Genomic DNA, 26,531 nt, shown 5'->3' on the forward strand with positions numbered 1-26,531 from the left:
GCCAGGTCTCTGTAATGGCTATCAGCTTGTACTTATTTATTTATTTCTTTTTGTGCTATCAGCTCATCTGTTTTGTTTCGAATGCTACATGCATTCAGATGCAGATGCTTTAGTTTTCTTCTTTTATTATTTTTGCAACATCTAGCCTTGATTGCTGATTTAGTCTTAGGTTTGTACCCTCTCTCCCTTCCTATCAAATTTTGTTTATCATTTCCCACATTACTACCTCTCTCTTGCCTTGTTTCTGCTCTTTGATTTAATACATCTTCATAAATTTGATCCCTTGCCCCCAGTATTTAGTTTAAAACCTTTCTACTTCCCTTGTTATGCAGTTCGGTAGAACACCAGCCCCAACACAGTTCAGGTAAACACCATCCCAATGGTATAGCCCCCACTTTCCCCAGTGTTGTTGCCAGTATCCCATGAACCAGAACCCACTTCTCCCACAGTCTTTGAGCCACACATTCATTTCTTTAATTTTATTTGCCCTATGTATTATGGCCCAGCAGATAGTAAATGCTGAGCTGCTTAAATTCCAGAGGAAAAATTTAAACAGCTGCCACAACTGTTTTGCAATATGTATTTTTATTTTGAGATGCTTGCCTTGAATTCAGTAATAATAAGACCACCAAGTCTTAAGATTTTTTTTACAGAACTAAATTAAACATTTTTTTAATAAAAGAAAAGATTTTAAGCACATACATAGGTCTACGAATTACTACTATAATAACTCCTAAATCCCTTAATTAATCCAGCTCCCAGTTACACCTCTATTAAGGCAACAGTAAAACAACATTGATTTCGACAGACCAGGCAAAGCAGACAATACCCTGGACAGCGATATTCACAGTGAATTCTCTTAGCTTCAGTTCCTGGAGACAGCAGCTTGAAATAACCTCAATCATGTTAGATAATTGCAGTGACTGAGGCTTTTGCACACCTGTCATCTGAGTTCTTTTAGCTGCTTCACTTGCTGTCACACCCTCCTGTCCCTGACCACTGACCAAATCAGAAGGCCCTATCCTGAGGGATGTGACCGCCTCCTGGTGGCAAGTTTCCAGGTAACACTCTCCCTCCGTGATGTGTCGCCGTGTTTGGAGCATGGTTTCCAGCTCAAATGAATCGGAGCTGAAGCTCCTCAAGCCTCAAACACTTATTAAAGATGTTTTTGCCCTGTATCACAATGGGATATAGGAGATCCCATATGCTACAGCCTTGATACATCACCTGTACTGCAATCCTTAAAGTGTTTTCATTATCGACTTAATTATCTTATTCAATTACTTATTTTCCTTTATGAATTTTATTAACCTTACCATCAGGTCCTGAACTAATTTAAACCTTAGGAATGGAAGAGGCTTTAACCACTAACCAGACACTCATCAGATGCTCACCAAACAGCTAGCGTCTTTCCCAAACAATCAAATTGTTTCCTTGTTGTGATATCACGATTTGTTTTTTCTTCTTTTGAACTCAGCGTGGGCCAGTTCCGAGCAGCTGACTGGTGTGCCTCTCCAACTCCCAGGTAAGTATAGGCCTTGATCCTTGGCCCCGATTTATATTCTCCTGCTCCGGGCTGCTTCTTCACAGGGCCGTTGCCTCTCTGATGCCCAGGTAGGAAGTCTGCATGACCTCCACCCATTCTCCCAGTCTTGTTCAATACCAAACAGAAGCCTTACTGGTCCACCATATTTGGGAGTATCTGGTTGTTCACAAGCCTTTAAGTCATCAGAGAAGTACTTCAGAATCAAGCAGACAGTTCCCACTGCACTGTTGAAAGTTTTAACAACTATAAAAATCACAAAAATGCCTTGAATTGCATCAACAGCCAAAAGAAATAATTCAGCAACCAACTTGTAAGCAATTGTCAATCCCTTTAAATAGCACTGATGGGGCAGTCCTTCATGCAGCTGAATGTGTTTTCAACTGTGAGACAGTAAGAGATCGTGTGGGCTGGAATGTAGAACTCCAAAATAGAAGCGCTGGTGTCAAATCAGCATTGCATACTGATTGATCTCATTGCCCGTGGACATGAGATGTGTGGCTACTATTCCTTTTATAATTAAGTTGACCAGTGCACTTTGATCAGATGTTTGAGCATGTACAGCGAATGCCACTGTGTAACCTTAAGGTGTTTCATAGTGGCTGGGAAACAGGTCCTACCAAGCCAAATTTCACCCCTCCCCCCTTTCATCCTAGTCTCACAAATACAATAGAATCAATTTCCAGGTGGAAACTAGAGGATGACCTCTGCAATTATAGCTTAGCTAACAGCAGCAAGCATGGATTTTGAAAAGAGAATTCTGCCTGGCAACATTATAAGTCAAGAACCAGAGAGGAGATGAGAATTTTTGAAACATGGCACACTGTTTTTACATGGATTGCACTGCTTGGAAGGATGGATTATAGAAGGTGATTCAGTAGTAACTTTCAAAAGAGAATTGGATATACACTTGAAAACTGTATGGGATAAGGGCAGAAGAGTAGAACTAATTGAATAGCTCTTTAAAAGAGCTAACACAGATATGATGGTCTGAATTGTACTGCTTGTTAAGGGTGGATGTGTGAGCAGATTCAGTGGTAACATGCAAAAGATTTGACTTCCATCTGAGATGGGCGTGTAGTTGGCAAAGCATGGGTATTGTTAGTGCAACTCCTGCATGGTATTTTTAGGAGCGAGCGGCAGTCCTTCAAGAGCTGCCACTCTGCAATAACCTATCTCATGACATTTGTGAACTATGTACCAAGAGTACCGTGCTAAATTTTCAATGACCTTATGTTCATCTACGGCAGACAAAATGCTTGACAAGCAGTGATCCTGACACTACTATACATGAAGAGCATTATCAGCTCTTTATGCTTTGAAAATAATTTGTATATAATGGTGGTGACTCTGGAAATTGTGATATAAACGCACATTTCATCAAAATTATGTTGGGTTAAGGCAGGTGTCCAGCCTTTTCGCTCAGGGGGCCACACCAGCATATTTTTCTCACTCAAGGGGCTGATGAGCAAATTTTAGAAAGATAAGTCTTGGCACAACAATAAACTGAATTTCAAAAACAATGTTGAGGTATTAAGGAAAGAAGCAATTGCTGAGCTAAAGTACAGCAATGTCATAACAATAAATTGTTAATTTAAAGAGTAATTAATTATAATGACCAGAGTGTGAGAGGGTCAGAGTGTCTGTGTCCGGCTCAATCCCAGCCTTAAGGTGCTACTCACTCACTGTGAGTCAGTGCTTGTGTATGTGTTGGTGTGTGGTGGAGAGTGATTGAGAAACCTGAAAGCATAAAATAGACTCGTGCTCCTCCCCCCCCGCCATGCACAGAGTCTTATGCATACACACGTACATGCATTCCAACTTCCTCACTCCCACACACACACATGCCTTCCAAGTTCCTCACTCCCTCACAAACACTCACTCCCTCAGACCCTCACACCCATTCCCTTGATAACTTCCTAAAATTGATAGGACTAGAAAGAAAGTTCTGCTGAAAGATTTTGAACAGTTAGGAGCTAAATTAAAGACCACAGTCTCCAAGGTAATAATCTCAGGATTACTACCTGAACCATGAGCAAACTGGCATAGGTTAAATCAAGTCAAGGAGTTAAATGTGTGGCTCAAAGATTGGTGTGGAAGGAATGCATTTCAGTGCATGGTGCACTGGGATCAGTAGTGGGGTAGAAGGGAGCTGTTCTGGTAGGTTGGGCTTCACTTGAACCATGCTGGGACCAGCATCCTGGTGAATCAAATAACTAGGGCTGTAGAGAGAATTTTAAACTAAATAGAGGAGAGAAGGGGTGGGAAATAGTTCTGGAGAAGGGTAGGCTTAGAAAGCAAAATAATATGGCGGCATTGCAGGGCAGCTACTTAGGTAATGATACCTGAGTGTGGCAGGAAGGGATAGTGTACAAACATTTAAAAAAAGCAGCAAATAGGGTTAAAGGGGGAAAAAATGGTAAAAGGGCAAAATTAATAGCTCTTTGTTTAAATGCACATAGTATTCAAAACAAAATAAATGAAATAATAGCACAAATAGAGATTAATGGGTATGACCTTATAGCCATTATGGAGACATAGTTACAAGGAGATCAAAGCTGGGAACTAAATATTCAGGGGTATGTGACTTTTTGAAAGGACAGACAGGCAGGAAGGAAAGGATGGTGGGGTAACTTTGTTAGTACGAGATGGAATAAGTACAATAGCAAGAAATGATCTTGGATCAGAAGACGTGGAATCAATATGGGTGGAGGTAAGAAATAACAAGGGGAAGAAGACATTGGTGGGAGCAGTCTATTGGCCTCCTAACAGTAGCTCTGCTGTCGGACAGAAAATAAAGCAGGAAATATCAAAGGCATGTAAAAAAGGCAGTAGATTAAGCATGGGTGACTTTAATCTCGATGTAGATTATGAAAATCAAATTGGCGGTGGTAGCCATGAGCAAGAATGCATAGAGTGTATTTGGGACAGTTTCCTAGTAAATTCTGTTGTGGATTCAATTAGGGATCAGGCTATTTTGGATCTGGTGATGTGTAATGGGGAAGGTTTAATAAATTATTTCAGAGTAAGAGAACCCCCAGGAAACAGTGACCATAATATGATGGAATTTAGCATTCAGTTTGAGAGTGAGAAACTTAGTTTGGAAACATCTGTGCTAAATTTAAATAAGGGTAATTACAAAGAAATGAGGGCAGAGTTGGCTGGAGTGGACTGGGAAAGGAGTTTAGCAGAAAAGATGGTTGATGAACAATGGCAGACGTTTAAGAAAATAGTTTATGACTCAAAATAAAGATATATCCCAGTGAGGAAGAAGGATTGTAGGAGGGAGATAAACCAACCATGGTTAGCCAAGGAAGTTAAGGATAGTATCAAAGTGAAAGAAAAAGTATACAATGAGGCAAAGATTAGTGGTAAACCAGAGGATTGGGGAAGTTTTTAAAACCAACAGAAGATGACCAAAAAAAGTAATAAAGAGGGAGGAAATAAACTGAGGGTAAACTAGCAAGTAATATAAAAATGGACAGTAAGAGCATCTTTAAATATACAAAAAGGAAAAGAGAGGCCAAAGTCAGTATAGGCCCCTTAGAATGAGGCTGGGGAAATAATAATGGGGAACCAGGAAATGGCAGAGGAGTTGAATCGTTGCATCAATCTTCATGGTAGAGGATACTAATATAATACCAAAAATACTAAATAATCATGGGATAAAAGTGGTGGGGGAGTGGGTCGGGGGGGGGAGGGGTGGGTAGGAAATAAATACAATAACTATCACTAGAGAAAAAGTACTAGGGAAACTAATGGGGCTAAAGGCCGATAAATTAATTGGACCTGATGGGTTGCCTCCTAGGATATTAAAGGAAATAGCTCCAGAGATAGTGGATGCACTGGTAGTAATCTTCCAAGAGTCCTTAGATTCTGGAAAAAGTCCCAGAGGATTAGAAAACTGCCAACATAACACCCTTATTCGAAAAGTGAGGGAGATGAAAAAAAACTGCTAACTATAGGCCAGTTAGCTTAACATCTGTCATTGGGAAAATGTTGGAGCCTATTAAAAAGGATTTAATAGGGCATTTCGAAATGTATAATCTAATCAAGCAGAGTCAGCTTAGCTTCATGAAGGGGAAATCTTGCCTGACAAATTTATTAGAATTCTTTGAGGTAACCAGTCGGATAGATAAAGGGGAACCAGTAGATGTAATATATTTGGATTTTCAAAAGGCACCATGATAAGGCATCACTTATAAAGACTACTTAATAAGATAAAAACCCATGGTTTTAGGAGCAGTACATTAGCATGGATAGAGGACTGGCTAACTAATACTGACAGAGTTGGGATACTGGGGGCATTTTCAACATGGCAACCTGTAACTAGTGAAGCACCACAGGGATCAGTGCTGAGGCCACCTTTACTTACAATATATATTAATGACTTGGATGAGGGAAATGAATGTACTGTCACCAAGTTTGCGAATTACATAAAAATAGGTGAGAAGGCAAGTGATGAGGATGACACAAAGTCTACAGAGGGATATAGACAGATTACGTGAATGGGCAAAAATGTGGGATGGAATATAATGTGGAAAAGTGTGAGGTTATTCACTTTGACAGGAAGAATAGAGAAGCTGAATTATTATTTAAATGGAGAAAGACTGAAGAAAGCTGCAGCACAGAGGGATTTGGAGGTCATCGTGCACGAATCCCATAAAGCTAGCATACAGGTTCAGCAGGTAATAGGGAAGGAAAATGGAATGTTGGCCTTTATTTCAGCAGGAATGGAGTATTAAAATAGGGAAGTCTTGCTAAAACTATGCAAGGCATTAATTAAACCACTGCTCGAATACTGTGAAAAGTTTAGGTTCCCGTCTCTAAGGAATTGGAGGCAGTCTAGACAAGGTTCAGTGGATTGATCCCAGGGATGGAGGGATTTTCTTATGAGGAGAGGTTGAGTCAGTTGGGCCTGTACGCATTGGAGTTTAGAAGAAAGAGAGACAACCTTTGGAGTTTGACAGGGTAGATGCGGAGAGCTTGTTTCCTCTTGTGGGAGAGTCTAGGACCAGAGGGCATAATCTCAGAGTAAGGGGTCTCCCATTTAAGACAGAGATGAGGAGGATTTTCTTCTCTCAGAGGTTAGTTAATCTGTGGACTACTTTACCACAGAGGGCCCTAGAAGCTGTGTTATTAATATATTCAAGGCAGCGATAGACAGATTTTTAATCAGTAAGGGAATCAAGGGTTATGGGGAAAAGGCAGGAAAGTGGAGTTGAGGTTTATCAGACCAGCCATGATCTTATTGAATGGCAGAGCAGACTTGATAGGCCAAATGGCCTACTACTGCTTCTACGTCTTATGGTCCCTCTTACTCCCTCACATATTCACAGGCACTCACTCACTCCCTCTGACATCCCGACGCGATTTCACCCTCCCAGGGCCGACACCCATCCCGGGCAGTCAAAACTTTGCCATCCATGGGCCCGATGAACATGACTCCCTGGGCCCAAGCCTGATGTACCCGGCTCCCTAGGCTTCAGCCCTGAAGCCTCTTCTTTCGGCCCAGCAACACTCAGCACACTCACCAACGCTCCCCCTGCAAGATCCTGCATGGAACTGCTCCCCTAGCCAGAGACTATTTCTCTCCCATATTTGCTGCTGATAGGCTCAGTATCAGCAGCAAATGATGGAGAGAAATAGTCTCTGATTGGAGGAGCTGTTCCATGCAGGATCTTCCATTGAAACTCACCTGTTTGACTGCAATTTTAAAAACTGGCTCCAAGTGGGGGCCGCATAAAGGGGTTTCGTGGGCCACATCCAGCCTGCAGGACAAGCCTGGGTTAAGGTAAGCACTTCTCAGAATTCAGCAAAATGTGTTGATGCAAAATTACATTTTTTGTTAATTTTACATTGCCTTTTGTGGTATAGGTTATGGTACCAAATCTGGATGATATCCAGCACGGAATTAACCGAATAGTCCAGATGGTTTTGGATGTGAGCCGTAAGGTCATACAGTGGAGGCAATCGAAAAATCATCAGGAGAATGCTAATGATGCACAGGACACAGGAGGTGAGGGGTGCCAGATAAAAAGGGACAAGGCTATTTAGCATGAGGACCTTGTTATGCTAAAAACATTTTGTGTTCTTAATATAATTTTTGAAAGCAAGAAAGTTAAGACAGATGGTGAATTCTCATTATTTTGAGCCCCTATTCAAAAAGAGCGTTACTCAAATTTGCATATGTGCTGTGCGTATTTGGAAAAAAAAGTTGAAGTTTGGTTATTTCATGATGATTTGAAAACTGGTACACTGAGGTAAAACTTAATATAACAATATAGAATAAAAGATAGAATAAAAGCTAGTCTCAGTAATGATGATCATGAAAACTATGGTTTAGGCATTAAAACCCACCTGGTTCACTAATGTGCTTCAGGGAAGGAGACCAGCTATCCTGACCCAGTCTGGCTGACATGTGCATCAGTCCCACAGCAACATGGTTGACTCTTACCTGCCCTTTGGAATGCCCAAGTAAGCCATACAGCTGTGCCTTGTCACTACAGAAAAACGAAGAAAAAGTAAAACCACGTTCTCAAGGGCAACTAGGGATGGGCAATAATGCTGGCCCAGCTAGTGAAGCCCACACCCTGTGAATTAATTTTAAAAAAGCTTACCCATCATTGACCTAGGCACCAGAAACGACAAAGGCACATGTATGTCTAGTTGATCCTGCTAACATCTGGAGATTTGTGCCAAAATTGGGAGAGCTGTCTGCCTAACCAGTCAAGCCTGACGTGGCCATACTCACCAAATCTTGGGCAGGACTGGCAGCTCAATGTTCCGGGGTTCCGTTGTTTCAGACGTGATAGAGGGGGAGGGATGAAATGGGAAGGAGTGGCATTACTAGTCAGGGAAAATATCATAGCTGTGTGTAAGCAGGACAGCCCGGAGGACTCGTCTACAGAGGCCATATGGATGGAGCTGAGGAATGGGAAAGGTGTGACCACCCTAATAGGATTGTATTATAGACTGCCCAATAGTCAGAGAGAATTGGAGGAGCAAATCTGTAGAGAGTTAGCAGACCGATGTAAGAAACAGAAAGTTGTGATAGTAGAAGATTTTAACTTTCCACATATTGACTGGGATTCCCATACTGTAAAAGCGCTGGATGGCTTGGAGTTTGTCAAATGTGTTCAGGAAAAGTTTTCTAAATCAATATATAGAGATACCAACGAGAGAGGATGCAATACTTGATCTCCTTTAGGGAACAAAACAGGTCAGGTGACAGAAGTATGTGTAGGCGAACATTTTGGGTCCAGTGATCATAATGTCATTAGTTTTAAGCTAATTATGGATAAGGATAGGTCTGGTCCTCGAATTGAGATTCTAAACTGGAGAAAGGCCAATTTTGTGGAAATGAGAAAGGATCTAGGAAAAGTGGATTGGCATAAGTTGTTTTCTGGCAAGAATGTGTTCAGTAAATGGAAGGCATTCAAAGGCGAAATTTTGAGAGCGCAGAGTTTGCATGTTCCTATCAGGATTAAAGGCAAAGTTAACAGGCATTGGGAACCTTGGTTTTCAAGGGATATTGGTGATCTGGTTAAGAAGAAGAGAGAGGTGTATAGCAGGTATAGGCAACAAGAAGCAAATGAGGTACTTGTAGAGTATAGAAAATGTAAGAAAATACTAAAAAAGGAAATCAGGAAGGCAAAAAGAAGACATGAGGTTGCTTTGGCAGATAATGTGAAGGTAACCCTGAAGGGTTTCTACAAGTATATTAAGAGTAAAAGGATAGTAAGGGACACAACTAGTCCCCTTGAAGATCAGAGTGGTCGTCTATGTGTGGAGCCTCACGAAATGGGGGAGATCTTAAACAGTTTTTTTGCATCAGTATTTACTCAGGAAACTGGCATAGTGTATAAGGAAGGAAGGGAAACAAGCAATAGTTTCATGGAACATATAGAGATTAAAGAGGAGGAGGTGCTTGCTGCCTTACAGCAAATAAAGGTAGATAAATCCCGCAGGCCTGACATGATATTCCTTCGGACCTTGAGGGAGACTAGTGTAGAAATTGCAGGGGCCCTGGCAGAAATATTTAAAATGTCCTTAGCCATGTGTGAGGTGCTGGAGGATTGGAGGGTAGCTCATGTTGTTCCGTTGTTTAAAAAAGGATCTAAAAATAAACCAGGTAATTACAGGCCAGTGAGCCTGACGTCAGTAGTAGGTAAATTATTGGAAGGTGCTCTGAGAGATCGGATATATAATTATTTGGACAGCCAAGGGCTGATTAAGAATAGTCAGCATGGCTTTGTGCATGGTAGGTTGTGTTTAATGAACCTTGTAGAGTTTTTCGAGGAGGTTACCAAGAAAGTAGATGAAGGAAAGGCTGTGGATGTTGTCTACATGGACTTAAGTAAGGCCTTTGACAAGGTCCCATGTGGGAGGTTAGTTCAGAAGGTTCAGACACTTGGTATCCATGGAGAGGTTGTAAACTGGATTCGAAATTGGCTGTGTGGGAGAAGACAGAGAGTCGTAGTGGATGATTGCTTCTCAGACTGGATGTCTGTGACTAGTGGTGTGCCTGAGGGATCTGTGCTGGGACCATTGTTGTTTGTTGTCTATATCAATGATTTGGATAATGTGGTGAATTGGATCAGCAAGTCTGCTGATGACACTAAGATTGGAGGCGTTGTGGACAGCAAGGAAGACTTTCAAAGCTTTCCGAGAGATCTGGACTAACTGGAAAAATGGGCCAGAAAATGGCAGATGGAATTTAATGCGGAAAAGTGTGAGGTGTTACATTTTGGAAGGTCAAACCAAGGTAGGACATACACAGTAAATGGTAGGGCACTGAGGAGTGCGGAGGAACAAAGGGATCTGGGAGTTCAGATACATAGTTCCCTGAAAGTGGCGTCACAGGTAGACAAGGTTGTGAAGAAAGCTTTGGCATACTGGCCTTCATAAATCAAAGTATTGAGTATAGGAATTGGGATGTTATGCTGAGCTTGTATAAGACATTGGTGAGGCCAACTTTGGAGTATTGTGTGCAATTCTGGTCGCCTAACTACAGGAAGGATATCAGTAAGATTGAGAGAGTGCAGAGAAGATTTACTAGGATGTTGCCGGGTCTTAAAGAGTTGAGTTACAGGGAAAGATTAAACAGGTTAGGACTTTATTCCTTGGAGCGTAGAAGAATGAGGGGAGATATGATAGAAGTTTACAAAATTATGAGGGGTATAGACAGAGTAAATGTGAGTAGGCTCTTTCCACTTAGATAAGGAGAAATAAACACGAGAGGACATGGCTATAGGGTGAAGGGGGAAAGGTTTAGGGGGAACATTAAGGGGAACTTCTTCACCCAGAGAGTGGTGAGAGTGTGGAACGAGCTACCATCTGACGTGGTAAATGCGGTCTCACTCTTAGGTTCTAAGAATAAATTAGATAGATACATGAATGGGAGAGGTCTGGAGGGTTATGGACTAGTGCAGGTCAATGGGACTAGCGGAATAATATTTCGGCACAGACTAGAAAGGCCGAATGGCCTGTTTTCTGTGCTGTAGTGTTCTATGGTTCTATGGTTCTTACCTTACAGCCAATGTTCCAGACTCCTCTGTCACCGTCCCTGGGTATGTCTTATCGCAACAGCAGAGCATACCCACCAAAGCTGGCAGGAGGGAGTGGCCAATGGAATCCTCAGCATTAGCTCCAAACCCCATGAAGTATAATGGCATTAGATCAAATCTGGCAAAGGAAGCCTACTGCTGATTGCCATCTACCACTATCCTTCCATTGATGAATAAGTGCACTTCCATTTTGAGTGCCACTTGGATGAAGCACATAGGGTAGCAAGGGCACAGAATCTAACCTACATGGGGGGAGCTTCAATGTCCATCACCAAGAGCTGCTCAGTAGTGCCACTACTGACCACAGGCTGAGTCCTCAAGGACATATCTGCCAGCCTGGGCCTGAAACAAGTGGTAAGAGAGTCAACAGGAGGGAAACAACCTACAAGACATCATTTTCACCAATTTACCTGACTCTGATGCCTCTGTCCATGACAGTATTGGTAGGAGTAACCACCACATAGTCTTTGTGAAAAAGTCCACCTTCACACTGAGTACACCTTTCATCGTGTTGGGTGAAGCCACACAGTACCATGTTCTATGCTAAACAGTGGAAACAGGATACAGAGAGCTCAGTCACATAACATCCAGCTCCTAGAAGGAAAAATCAGTTCAGACGATTATTCTTATTTCCCAGATTTTACTTAGCTATAACCTGCTCACTGGGTTCCGGCAGGGCCACTCAGCACCTGACCTCATTACAGCCTTGGTTCAAACATGGACAACAGCCTTGGTTCAAACATGGACAAAAGAGCTAAATTCCTGAGGTGAGGTGAGAGTGACTGCCCATCAGGACCGCATTTAACCGAATGTGGCATTAAGGAGCCCGAGCAAAATGGGAGCTTTTTTAAAATTCATTGGGTGTGGGCATCACTGGCTAGGCCAGCATTTATTGCCCACCCCTAATTGTTCTTGTTTAAGGGCATTTGAGAGCCAACCACATTGCTGTGTGTTTGGAGTCACATTTAAGCCAGACCAAGTAAGGACAACAGATTTCCTTCCCTAAAGGGCATTAGTGAACCAGATGGGTTTTTATGATAACCAAGTTTCATGGTCATCATTAGACTTTTAATTCCAGATTTTTATTGAATTCAGATTCCACCATCTACCATGACAGGATTTGAACACAGCATTATGCTGGGTCTCTGGATTGCTAGTCCAGCAACAATACCATCACATCATCACCTCCCTTTAAAGTTAATGGGAATCAGAGGGAGAACTCTCCGCTGGCTGAAGTCTTACCTAGCAGAAAGGAAGATGGTTGTGCTTGTTGGAGGTCAGACATCTTGGCTCCAGGACATCACTGCATGAGTTCTTCAGGGTAGTGTCCTAGGCCCAACCATCTTCAGCTGCTTCATCAATGAACTTCCTTCCATCATTAGGTCAGAAATAGGGATGCTGGCTGATGATTGCACAATGTTCAGCATCATTCGATACTCCTGAGACACTGAGGCAGCCCATGTCCAAATGCAGCAAGACCTGGACAACATCTAGGCCTGAATTGACAAGTGGCAAGTAACATTCATGGAACACAAATGCCAGGCAATGACCATCTCCAACAAGAGAGAATCTAACCATCGCCCCTTGACATTCAATGACATTACCATTGCTGAATCCCCCCACTATCAACATCCTGGGGGTTACCATTGACAAGGAACTGAACTGGACTAACCATATAAAATACTGTGGCTATAAGAGCAGGTCAGAGGCTAGGAATCCTGCGGCGAGTAACTTACCTCCTGACTCCCCAAGCCTGTCCACAATGTACAATGCATAAGTCAGGAGTGTGATGGAATACTCTCCCCTTGCCTGGATGAGTGCAGCCCCATCAACACTCAAGAAGCTTGACACCAGCCAGGACAAAGCAGCTGCCTTGATTGTTTGAGGATGGGGAGCCATTGACTCCCTTCACCACTGACACACAGTGGCAGCAGTGTGTACCATTTACAAGATGTATGCAGAAACACACCAAGGCTCCTAAGCCAGCATCTTCCAAACCCACGACCACTACCATCTAGAAGGACAAGAGCAGCACATACATGAGAATACCACAGCCTGGAAGTTCCCCTCCAAGCCACTCACCTCCCTGACTTGGAAATATACTGCCATTTCTTCACTGTCGCTGGGTCAAAATCCTGGAACTCCCCCTGCTAACAGCACTGTGGGTGTACCTACACCACATGGACTGCAACATTGCAAGGATGGCAGCTCACCACCACCTTCTCAAGGGCAATTAGAGATGGGCAATAACTGCTGGCCTAGCTAGTGAAGCCTACACCCTTTGAATGGATAAAAAAAATTCTTCAGCCAGAAGTGCCAAATAGATGATCTATCAGTCCTGTTGACATCCTAGCATCATAGATGCCAGTGTTCAACCAAGTAAATTAATTCCATGTGACAAATAAATAGCTGAAGGCAACTGAATACAGCAAAGACTATGGATCCTTGATACCTCAGCTGTGCTACTGAAAACTTGTGCTCCAAAACTAGCCACAGCCCCAGAAAAGCTGTTACAGTACAGCTACAACACTGGCATCTTCCCAACAATGGGAAAATTGTCTAGGTACCTCCTCTCCATAAAAAACAGGACAATTCAAACTGTCACCACATCACTTTACTCTCAATCATCAATGATGGGATGGAAGGTATAGTTGACATTGCTGTCAACAGGCACTTACTACCAATAACCTGCTCACTGATGCTCAGTCTGAGTTCTGCAGAGCCGCTTGGTTCCTGACTTCATTACAGCCTTTTTGCAAGCATAGACAAGAGCTGAATTCCAGAAGTGACATGAGAGTGATTGGCCTTAACAACATTGGAGTCAATGGGAATGAGTAGGGAAACTGTCCACTGGTTGGAGTCAGTCATATCGAGCATAAACTAAGATGGCTTTTACTCTAATGTTCACAGTTGCCTGAATTTTTAGCTTGGCGGGCAAGCGCGATTGATGGGCCCAGGATTGGCTGGGAAATAGACAGCCGACCATGATTGGCCCCTGAATGCGATTTCACACTGGCTGGCCAATTAATGGCCAGCCAATGTGAAGCACACGCTGAAAAGAGCAGTGCTGCTGGGATTGAGGCAGGGAGAAGATGGGCAATGACGTCAACATGGGTGCAGATGAGCACTGCAGACTCGAAAATTTTCCAATAAAGTTTTAGAAAGTAAAAAAAAAGTACATGAACTTCACAATCAGGCACCTGACAATATAGATGATAAAAATGCTGTCCACAGATTTTTATTTTTATGTTATTTCATAACGGAAACCTCATCCCTCCCTTGGCTGGGGTTTCATGAAAAATTTAAAGGCCGCCTGGCCAATTCGCCCGTCCGCCAACCCTAAGGTTGGACGGGCAATGTAAAATAGCAGACAATTGCACCATTAGTAAGCACACAATCCATGTAAACCAATAGGTGACTGTGGTAAGGCATTCCACACTCTGAAACCAAGCAAAAAATGCCATCCCAAACAGGTCCTATGGATCTCTCATCAACTCCCCTCAGATGCTTGTTACACCATGAGCCAACCAGTCTCACAGAACTCTATCTTTCGTACAAGGGTTTCCAATTTCCACTCTCCAAGAACTTGCTTTGAAATCTTCTCCCAAACCAAAGTTTTCTCAGACGCCTTCTGCAAGCGTTCACCTCCAGGGTTTTGACTCTTTTTCTGGTATTCCTCTCCCTGGGTCACCACATGCATTCAAACTTTCTTCCATGCACTCTCACTGACTCAGCATCAACAGTGTACCACTGCTTCACATGCCCATAGCAAAGAGTTACAGACTTTGACTGTCTCTTTGGACCTCCTGGCTTCTCAAGCCTTTATATTACTTTAAATCTGCTTCCTGCAGCCTTCGTCTCTTTAACTTGAAGCCTTTCTCTGCTCCGCATTCTTATCTTCACTTTACAGGACCTTTTCCAGGTCCGTATCCTTCCTTTCACTAGAAGGTCTGCTTAGGATCATCTCCTGTTTCTGTTTCACTCCTTTGGCCTTGGGACCTTTAGTTTCTTTTGGGAAATCTAATCTTTCTGTAGTTCCCTCTCCTTGTTCAGTCTCTCCTGGCAGCTGTCTTCAAATTGAACTCAAAACTGCTTCTTCTCATTTTTTCTATATGTGTGTGTAGGTGGGGCCTGCCTCTTTGGACCCATTGCTAGGCAACAGCACCTTTTTTTTTATACTCTTATGTTTGCTTTGACTTTCCCCAGGAGTCGTAAAACTCTCATTAGAACTGCAGACACCTTTTAAATTGAAACTAAAACTCAACTTGACCTTTTCTCAACACACAAGTACAGCAATACAAAATTAAACTTAAACATTAAAGCTAAAGCTCATTCCTAACACCTGCAAATACAAATATTACTTATTTAAATTGATTCTATTTCCTAACACTTTTGGAACCTTTGATTGTGTCCTTTTCCGATGTGAGGACAGGACACTTCCAGTAATTCTGAACATTTTAAAACTCCACTAAGGGAAGAAAGCACAGAAAAATATGGTTTACAGGTTAACCAGAACATAGACCACAAACAGACAAATGCCACCCTAGATTTTTTGGGAGAAGTGCAGGACCATCAACAAGACTTCTGGTTTGTCACTTTGGAAGTTAGAAGTTTTAAAACCCACCTTAAGCTTGATGCTGGCATTGGTATTTCCATACTGGCTGATCATTTAGCATGGCTCAACACAGTTCCTGTCTAGCCATCAAATATCAAGGTCATGGGAAAACAAATCTGAAGGTGAAATGTCAGATCATAGCCACTCTTTGCCATAAGGGGCAACAGATTACAGAGACCCTCCATGTTCTCTGTAGTCAAAGTGTCTCTTTCCTCTGAAGAAATGCATACGTGCAACTGGGCATCCTACTAAAAGTGGAAGAAGTCCTTCAGCCAAATAACACAACTCAATTCAGCCTGGGGTGCATTTCATCTGGCCCTGGTGACTTATCCACGTTCAAGGATGTTAACCCTCTTAATACTTCCTCTCTTGATGTTTGTTACATCCAATATCTCACACTCCACCTCCTTAACTACAAAATCTGCATTGTCCCCCTCTTCTGTGAAGATAGACACAAAATTATTCATTAAGAATCAGACCCACATCTTCCACTGCTACTCACAGGTTACCTTCTTGGTCTTTTATGGGTCCTACTCTTCCTTAGTTATCCTCTAACTCAATTTTTAAAAATTCATTCATGGGATGTGGACGTCGCTAGCTGGGACAGCATTTATTGCCCATCCTTAATTGCCCTTGAGAAGGTGGTGGTGAGCTGCCTTCTTAAACTGCTACAGTCCATGTGGTGTAGGTACACCCAAAGTGCTATTAGGGAGGGAGTTCCAGCCCTAATTAACCAATGTATTGATAAAACATTTTTGAGTTCTCTTTGATTTTACTTGCCAATATTCTTTTATGTCTATTCTTTGCTTTCCTAATTTCCTTTGTAATTTCACCCCTGCACTTTCCATACTCCTCTCAGTTTTCTGTAGTATTGAGTTCTCTGTGTCTGACATAAGCTTTTCCTTTCCGCCTTATTTTACCCTGCATGCTGCTTGACATTCAAGGCACTTAGTTATGGCCATCCTACCTTTTTCTTTGTGGGATCATGTTTACTCTGAACTCCTTGAATCTCCCCTTTGAATGCCTCCCACTGCCCTAACAATGGTTTACCTTCAAGTAGGTGTTTCCAGTACACTTTTGCTAAATCATTCCACAGTTTAGTTAAATTGACCTTAATCCAGTTTAGAACTTTAGATCAGTTTCCATAATTATGTTAAAACTAATTAATTATGATCCCTACCAAAAAAATAATCCCCCACTGCCACTTCTTCTACCTGCCCATCTTAATTCCCTAAAACTAAGCCCAGAACTGTGCCCTCTCTTGTTAGATTTGCTACATGCTGGCAAAAAAGGTTCTCCTGAATGCACCTCAAGAATTCTGTTCCTTCCATTCCTTTCACACTAAAACTACCCCTATAATTTTGGGGTGGTTAAAATCTATTCTTGCTGCTGTATTGTTTTTGCATGTGCCAGAGATTTGCCTACATACATTACTCTTCAAAACCATTCTGACCTGGGAGTTTATAATATGCTTCTAGTAGTGTTGCTGCCCCTTTCTTGTTCCTTAGCTCAATCCATATGACCTCATTTGATGACCCTTCTAACATATCACCCCTTCTCACAGCTGTAATTATTTTTTCAACCAAAATGCCACCTCCCCCTCCTTTTTTATACCCCTCCCTATCTTGTCTGAAAACCCTACAACCAGGAACACTGAGTTGCCATTCCTGTCTCTCTTTAAGCCATGCTTCTGTAATAGCTGTGATATAGTAGTGCCACGTATCTATCTCTGACCAAAAACAGAAATACCTGGAAAAACTCAGCGGAGAAGAACAAAGTTGACGTTTCGAGGCCTCATGACCCTTCAACAGAACTAAGTAAAAATAGGAGACGGGTGAAATATAAGCTGGTTTAAGGTGGGGGGGTGGGGAGAGAGAAGAGAAGAGCACCTCTGTTTTTATCTCTATCTCTGACCTCCACTCAAATGATTTATTTGCTATGCTCCTTTCTTGTAGTATATACCCTTGAGCACTGTCAAACTCTCTTTTTTCCATTTTCTTACTTTTTCTTCCTCTGCCTTCCAGACTTATTCACTAATTGTCTGCCTTAATTTCCATTTCTGATTTTTGCCCCATCTGAATTCAGCCTGAAGTTCCCATCCCCTTGCCAGTTTAAACCCTGTCCACCAACACTAGCATGAATATTTGTCCCAGCTCTGTTGAAAACGTCCAGCTTGTGCAGGCCCCACCACCCCCAGAAATGGTCCCAATATCCCAGGATTCTTAAAGCCCTCTCTCCTGTACTATCTCTTCAATTTCAGTCAATACTCACAAACGTTGTTCCATTAATTTCTGAACCATACTCACCTTGATGATTATTCAAAGAACCATATCTGTCTCTGTGTGGGTGATCATTCCTGTCTGCAGTTATCTTTACAAGTCGCTGCGTTGTCCCTAAACCCGCAGTTCATACAGTACAGAAGTCACAGTCTTGACAATGACTGAAGCAAACCCCCCCTTTTGATTGTAATGTGATAAATCTTGGGAGATTCCATCCAGGGTGTGGAATTTATACAAGTTTGCACTAAGAGGAGTAGCGGTCGGGTAAAACCCGCGATGCCGGGTTTTCACACTGTATCATCCCAAACCCGCCGCATTACTTGTGCATTCCAGGAAACACAATGTTTCCATGGTGGACAGAGTCTTATTCGCCTCCCATGTCATCACCTCGCCACTTCATCATGCAGGGCGTCATATTTAAAGCCCAGCTGCATGCAGACATCTCAGTGCTTCCAGCCCACAACTACAGAGAAGATGTCCACAAAAGTAAAAAAACTGCAGCGGACAGGTTTAATGACACAACACTGGAAATACCATGGAGGCCTGCTGTGATGTCCTCTACCCCCAATCTGGCTGCAGGATGTGCAGTGGCATCACCAATCCAGCATGGCAGACAGTGGTAGTGGTGATCAGTGCCATAGAAGAGGATGGCCATCCAATGCAGATAGAGGGTGAATGGCCCCACCCATGCAACCAGCGTATGGCAACCATCCCATTTTTTAAAATTCATAGGGTGTGGGATCACTAGCTGGCCAGCATTTATTGTTCATCCCCAATTTCCTTGTTCAGAGGGCATTTAACAGTCAACCACATTGTTGTGTGTTGGAGGTTACATGTAGGCCAGGCAAGGATAGCAGATTTTCTTCCCTAAAGGGACATTAGTGAACCAGATGTGTTTTTAACCACAATCAGCAATGGTTTCATGGTCATCATTAGACTTTTAATTCCAGATTTTTATTGGATTCAAATTCCACCATCTGCCGTGGTAGGGTTTGAACCCAGGTCCCCAGAACATTACCCTGGGTCTCTGGATTACTAGCCCAACAACAATACCACGAAGCCAATCCCTCATACAAGCCCATCATAGATTCACTGACATCTCACTCACTGCCAACTCAATCAGAGAATCTTAACAGCATAGAAGGAGGCCCTTCAGCCCATCTTGTCGGCACCAACTCTCCAAATGAGTATTCTGACCTAGTGCCACTGCCCTGCCTTTTCCCCATACACTTGCACATTGTTTGATTCTATTCAAATAATCATCTAATATCCTCCTGAATGCCTCAATTGAACCTGCCTCCACCATACTTCCCTGGAGCCATTCTTGTAAACCTCTTCTGCACTCTATCCAGTGAGTTCATATCCTTCCTATAATATGGTGCCTGGAACTATACACAATACTCCAGCTGAGGTCTAATGAGTACCCTATATAAATTCAGCATAACCTCCCTACTCTTGTGCACTATGCCCCTATTAATAAAGCCCAGGACACTATATGTTTTATTAACTGCTCTCTCCACCTGTCCTGTCACCTTCAATGATCTATGCACATATACACCCAAGCCTTTCTGCTCCCGCACCATCTTCAAAATGTCACTCCTTATTTTATATTGTCTGTCCTTGTTTTTCTTACCAAAATGCATCACCTCACACCTCTCTGCATTGAACCTCATCTGCCACCTACCTGCCCACTCCACCAACTTGTTTATGTCCTCCTGAAGTTCCTCCTCACAGGTTATAACACTCCCAAGCTTTGTATCATCCACAAACTTTGAAATTTCCCCCTGCGTACCAAGTTCTAGATCATTAATATATATATCAGGAAAAGCAAGGATCCTAATACCTACCCCTAGGGAACCCCACTACAAACCTTCCTCCAGCCTGAAAGATATCCATTGACTGTTATTCTCTGCTTCATATTTTGTAGCTAATTTTGTATCCACGTTGCTACTGTCCCTTTAATTCTGTGAGCAATAACTTCTCTCAAGTCGGTTGTGTGGCCCTGTGTCAAATGCCTTTTCAAAGGCCATAATCTTTCAGTCTTCCCTGGACTCAGGAGTCATGTCAGAGGACTGGAGAATTGCAAACATTGTGCCCTTGTTCAAAAAAGTTTATAAGGATAAGCCCAGCAATTACAGACCAGTCAGTTTAACTTCAGTGAGGGGCACCACATGTACACCACATCAACAGCGTTAACCTCATCAACCTTTTCCGTTACCTCTCAAAAAACTCCAGCAAGTTAGTTAAACACAGTTTCCCTTTTAGAAATCCATGCTGGCTCTTCCTTATCAACCCATATTTTTCATGTGATTACCAACTGTATCCCAAATAATTGTTCCCCTTCAGCTTTTGTATAACTCATTTATGAAAGAGTCTACTGGTTCCTTGGGCTTTTGAACTCAATTGTTCAATTTTGCTTGCTCCAAAATGTTATTGCTTCTTAGATGAAATTAGTGTCAAAGAGCTTCATGATCTTTTCGAAGTTATCGGAAGGTTAATTTATTCCTTGTCTAGCACTTATATCATTGGCTATTGGGCCTACTGTATATGTAGTGTATTCACTTGTTTAGCTTCTGTTTTCTTATTCAAGCCTGATGCTATTATGTATCCTAAAAATCTTCTTCTCCATAGTGCCCAATTTTGTGCCTGTCTGGCCCTTCCATCTTCTTTAATTGGCCTGGCAGTGTGGATGTACAATCTATGGCTGTTTTCAGCACAGCAGAGTGTAGCTTTATTTTTTTTCTTTCTTCCCGCACTTCTTGGAATTTGGAAGGCTCCTGTAGTGGTTAAGGATTTTAAACTTCAGCAATTCTTCAGAAAATCTTTTGAATGACTCGTCTTGGCCAGCTCATTGCTTTCCTCAGCTTGGAGAATCAAATTAGCCGATTTTTTGCTTTAAATTCTCTTTAATTTTTTTCTTGTTCATGTGTGATTGCCACATGTTATGGCGCCGAACCTGGATCCGGGCTGTAGTATTCTTCAAGCCCTGTTCATTAAAACAATTGGTCTGCGTATGCTGCCTGATTATTGCACCAAATTTGAAATCTTGTTTCTGCCTTTTTTTTGGAGTTTGCTGAGCCTTTTGTGATCTGGCTAGGTCCTTTGACTCTCCTTTTGATCAGGTTTCACAATGGACCTCCACATGCTCTGGTGGAGTCCTTTTACGCTGCACAGTGGATCTTTCTTCTGCCCTGCAGCTCCACACCTGTAATGGAGCTTCTTAGGTGATCTCCAGCTATGTATTTGAGGTCTTCAAGTTGGGTGCACTTTTCTTAGGTCAGACGGCAGTTTCTTTACTTTTTCATTTTTAGGGATCTTGGGGTCCTTCACCTGCTGCCGCCGTATTGCAAGGTTGTATGTCATCTCATTAAGAGGTGTCAAGATTTGTACGATTGAACAATAACACATGTCTATGTACATGTATACAGGATACAGACCTGATTAGATGCTATCTTCATGCTGACTTCTATCAGATTCACTACTACACTCTATTACTCCCATGTGACCCTCTATATCATAATGTGGGTGGTACTGTTTTCCCAGTCCCACATTAACCCTTACAGTCCCAAACACCCTAATATTACAACTCGTATTTAAACAAACACATATCTATCCCCTGGTTAACACATTCATGAAACCACTCCACCATGCTTGCTTCTGTGTTTGAATAATTTCATTTAAGTTCCCAGTCTGTTTTTTAAAAGGTTATTTAAAAGTCTCATTGGTTTCTGGGATATGAAACTCGATCCATTTCTGAAGATTATTACAAACTACCTTTGCAGTATAGTTGCTTGGCCTTTATGTTGACTCCCTTCAAGTTATGCATTCTTACCGAAGGACTGACTAGAATATCAGGGGGGATTATTAACTACCAAAAACAGATGGATTGGTCAGGTGATATGTGAAAATTAAAATGTCTGAAATCAGACCTTTACCTGTCCACTTCCAATTTTAATGGAAGCATGGAAGGGTCTAACAAAGAACCCACTCTTAGGCGTCGGGTTGGTCACTTAAATGTTATAATAAGGTCACATGCTTCAGAATTAACCTAGTTCCAATAATTAACCTGAGCCAGGTGGTGTTCATGGGCCTTGGGAAAGCAACATTTTGGGGAGATGGTGGAGTAGCAGTAATATTGGTCTAGTTATCCAAGGGTCTAGGATAGTGGTGTGGGGACATGGGTTCAAATCCCACCAGGGCAGCTAGTGGATTTTGAATTCAATTAATAAATCTGGGATTGAAAGCTAGTCTCAGTAATTGAAACCATTGTCATCAAAATCCAACTGGTTTACTAACATCCTTTAGGAAAGGAGATCTGCCATCCTTACCTGGTCTAGCCTTCATGTGACTCCAGAACCACAGCAATGTGGCTGACTCTTTAACTGTCCTCTGAAATGGCCTAGCAAGCCACTCAGTTCAAAGGCAATTAGAGATGGGCAACAAATGTTTGCCATGCCTGCAATGCCCACATTCTGGGAAAGAATAATTTAAAAACAAAACATCTAAAAGCAGGCAAGGACTGCTTAATGGAAGAGTTAAATGCCCTTGCAGAAATGAATGTGGACCAGGAGTATCATCGATACTTTCCAGCATGCCTAAACCTACCTGCCTCGTTGTCGCCTTCAAGTTTCTCCCAGCATGCCCTTGGTCACTGATTTCTATCCTAGACTGGCAACCACCACTTCCCTAAGGTCTGGACCTCCTTGCGTCCACCTCAATACTCTCACTAACCTAGTTTCAGTCTCCCTACTTGCTTCAGACCTGTGGCTTCCTCCAAAGCATTCCCCACCTGATAGATGGCCAAGTCTGTCAATGGAACACATACTCTGAGGTTAAAACTACACCGGATCCTAACCAAGAGTGTAGATATTTCTCGCATGCCTAGTTAAAGCAGGAGTCTCTAGGAGAGTTCTTGGGAATTATGCCCTTATAAAGGATAAGGGAACTCTTCCCTGCTGACATTATTTTGGTTGAATGGTTCCTTTCAGGGATTAAGATTCATTGTTTACCTTTCTTCTTTGGATCAGAAGGGCCTTAGATCATCTCTGTCAGGGCAACAGATTGGAGTGAATGCTACTGAAGCACTCTTGTTGGCACTGGCAAATTGCCCAAACATGCAGATGATCTGCTCATGCAATTTGGGATAAGTTCTAATAAGCAAGATGGAGAATAGTTTGAGTGACTACAAATGGGAACAAGACTAGTGAAGAACAGAAGCTTGAAAAGTCATGGAGCAGATAGCTATGAATGTACCAGGGAAATGGCAGAGTGCCTGGGCCTGAAGGGTGCTATGTATTGAATGGGTAGATTTTAGGCTGGAAAACAGAAGACAGCAGGGTGCCAACAGGATTTTAAGGCAATGGACAAAAGAAAATAGTGCAAATATCTAATAATAATAATATGGAGAAGAAGAAGAAGAAGAAGAATAAAAGAACTAACATTTGAGAACATGCTGCTTATTTTAAAACTTGGAGTTCCAAACCTGAAACAGGAGGTTGTGGATTGAGACAGCATTAGATACCGATGGCCATCAAAGCTGTATAATTTTTACTTATTAACATTATTTATTTCAGGGAATTTGAATGAAGCCATAATGTACATTAAAAAATTTAGTACTTACCTTCTGGAAGGTTAAGAGAAACAAGATGCCAATACGAAGTGAGCAAATTAAGTAATTCTGGCTGAACAAGTTCACATGGAAAGAAAAAAATGGCATCTACATAATGGTCTTCACATCTCAGGACCACCCAAACTTCCTGAAAGTTATTTAAGTACATTATAAGTACAGTTATTGATGTATTGTAGGAAATGCTGCAGCCAATTTGTTTAGAGCAAGAGCCCACAAGTATCTGTACAATAATGACTAGATCATCTGTTTCCAAGATATTAGTTCAGTTTCATTATAAATATGGACATAGAAATTTGTGATAGAAAATATTGACAGGTGTATGACAAAGAAGGTGTCAATGGAAGATTCTTCATAATATCTAGAAGTTCAAAAAATTGTGGGGCCTAAAATTCTAGTTGATCCCGATGACAGAGAACAGACTGTACCTAAGATGTGGGGCAGAACCCAATTTGCTCATGTTCCATAGGTAAAAGCAAAATATTGCAGATGCTGGAAATCTGAAACAATAATAGAAAATGCTGGAAAAACTCAGAGAGAAAGACAGAGTTAATGTTTCGAGTCTGTATGACTCTTCCTCAGAGCTAAAGAGAAGTAAAAAATGTGATGAAATTTATACGGTTTGAGGGGGGTGGAGCAGGTGAAGCTGGATAGAAGGCCAGCGATAGGTGGAGGCAAAGGAGAGATTGACAAAGATGTCATAAACAAAAAGGACAAAGGAGTTTTCATGGTAGTGGTACTGGTGAAAGGAGCTGCTGGTGGTGGCATTAAGGTCAGAAAGCAATGTGTACTTGAGTGTCCTGTGTTCTGTTCTGCTGTACTTTCATCAGCAGGGCAGAAACCCAAAAATAATTGGTTCCTAGTCTTTGGCCATTGACTAGCAGTAGATAAACAAAGAACCTATTTTGGGGTTGTTAAGTACGTAAACTTGTTCTCCTAAACAGAAATAAACGAAAGTCGGACTTTTAAGCAGCTGAAGACTTTTTATCACAACGTGGCAGAACACAAAGATGTAACCAAATTAATAGTTATACTGTCTGCTTCTGTCAACTCACTGAAGGACACTATCACCAGTGCACTAGAACATTTCCAAAATTTTAAGATGCTGTGGCTAGAAGACAGAGACAAAACAATTAAGGTATTGTAAATATTTCCACCCAATCCTCACCTATAAAAATTTTCTTCTTGGCCCTCTCTTTTTCCTATTTCCAGCAACCTAGGTGTTTGTGCATAAATCATTGAAGGTGGCAGGGCAGGTTGAGAAAGCAGTTAATAAAGTATAGAGTATCCTGGGCTTTATTAATAGGGATATAGAGTGCCAAGGAACTTATGTTGAATTTGTATAAGTCACTAGTTTGGCCTCAGCTAGAGTGTTGCGTCCAGTTCTAGGCGCTGCACTTTAGGAAGGATGTGAAGGCATTGGAGAGGGTGCAGAAAAGATTCACGAGGATGGTTGTTGGGATGAGGAATTTCAGATATGAAGATAGATTGGAGAAGTAAGGATCATTTTCCTTTGAGAAAAGAAGGTTGAGAGGAAATTTGATAGAGGTATTCAAAATCATGAGGGGACTAGACAGACTAGATAGGGATAAACTGTTCCCACTCATGAAAGGGTTGAGAATGAGAGAACACAGGTTTAAAGTAATTAGTAAAAGAAGCAAAAGTGACATAAGGAGAAAGATTTTTAAACAGCAGTTGGGCTTTGGAGTGCATTGCCTAAGAGTGTGGTGGAGGCTGGTTTAATTGAAGTATTTGAAAGGGAATTAGACTATTATCTGAAAAGGAGGAATGAGCAGGGTCATGGAGAGAAAGTTGGGGGAATGGTACCAGGTGAGTTGCTCATTCAGAGAGCTGATGCAGATACAATGGCCAATTGACCACCTTCTGCACCATAACAATCCTGAGATTCTGTGAAGTACCAGGTAAAAGGCTGTTTGACAAAATTGAGGCTCCAGGAATAGGAGGGTTAGTTTCCAATTGGTTAAAAAAATGATTTAAGGGAAGAAAACAGCGAGTTGTGGTAAATGGTTATTTTTCAGATTGGAAGATATCAGTCAGTGATGTTCCCCAAGGGCCAGTGCTAGTGCCACTGTTTTTTTTTTCTTGCAATATATAAATGAATTGGATCTTGGAATACAGAGTAAAATTTCAAAATTTGATGATATCAAACTTAGAGGAGTGGCAAACAGAGGATGATACAAATTGCCTGAAGCATGTCATAGATAAGCTTGCACAATGGGCAGACAAGTGGCAGATGGAATTTAACATAGAGAAGTGTCATTTTGGCAGAAGGGATGGCAGAGTCAATATAGAGTTAATGGCACAGGGACAGAAGGACCAGGTGGTGAGTGTGCTAAGTATATGGGATCTTGGGCTTCATAAATAGAGGCATTGAGTAGAAAAGCAGGGAAGTTATGCTGAACCTTTAGAAAGCCCTGGTTAGGCCCCAAATGGAGTATTGATTTGTTCATAGGAAGGATCTGAGGGTCCTTGAGCTGGTGCAAAAGAAATTTTCCAGAATGGTTGCAGGGATGGATGGTTTAAGTTACAAGGTTAGGTTGGAAAGCTGGGCTTGTTTCTTTGGAGCAAGGGAATTGAGGAGAAATTTGATATGTGTACAAGATTATAACAGGTTTAGATAAGGCAGACAATAAAATCTGTTCCCATTAGCTGATAGTAAAAGGACCAGGGGCACAGATTTAAGGGCTTGGGCAAGAGATGCAGAGGAGATTTAAGGAAGGACTTTTTTGACACAGCGAGTAGTATTGACTTGGAACTTGCTGCCCATGAGTGTGGTGGAAGCAGAAATAATCAATGATTTCAAAAAGAAATTACATGGGCCCTTGAGGGAAATAAACTGGGATGGTTAGGGGGATTGAGTGGATGATTGGGGTTGACT

General features: G+C 42.0%; 1 protein-coding gene across 1 annotated transcript in view; it reads left to right on the forward strand.

Annotated features, from left to right (window-relative positions):
* Positions 1 to 26,531, forward strand: part of LOC121278118 (dynein heavy chain 8, axonemal-like) — a 2,067,071-nt gene that overhangs the window by 780,089 nt on the left and 1,260,451 nt on the right. The window contains 3 exon segments of the mRNA XM_041188205.1: positions 7,421 to 7,612; positions 18,215 to 18,226; positions 24,603 to 24,770. Of these exon segments, the coding sequence (XP_041044139.1) occupies positions 7,421 to 7,612; positions 18,215 to 18,226; positions 24,603 to 24,770 (372 nt within the window).

The sequence above is a fragment of the Carcharodon carcharias genome, chromosome 5 (genome assembly GCF_017639515.1).
Source record: "Carcharodon carcharias isolate sCarCar2 chromosome 5, sCarCar2.pri, whole genome shotgun sequence".
Classification (NCBI taxonomy): domain Eukaryota; kingdom Metazoa; phylum Chordata; class Chondrichthyes; order Lamniformes; family Lamnidae; genus Carcharodon; species Carcharodon carcharias.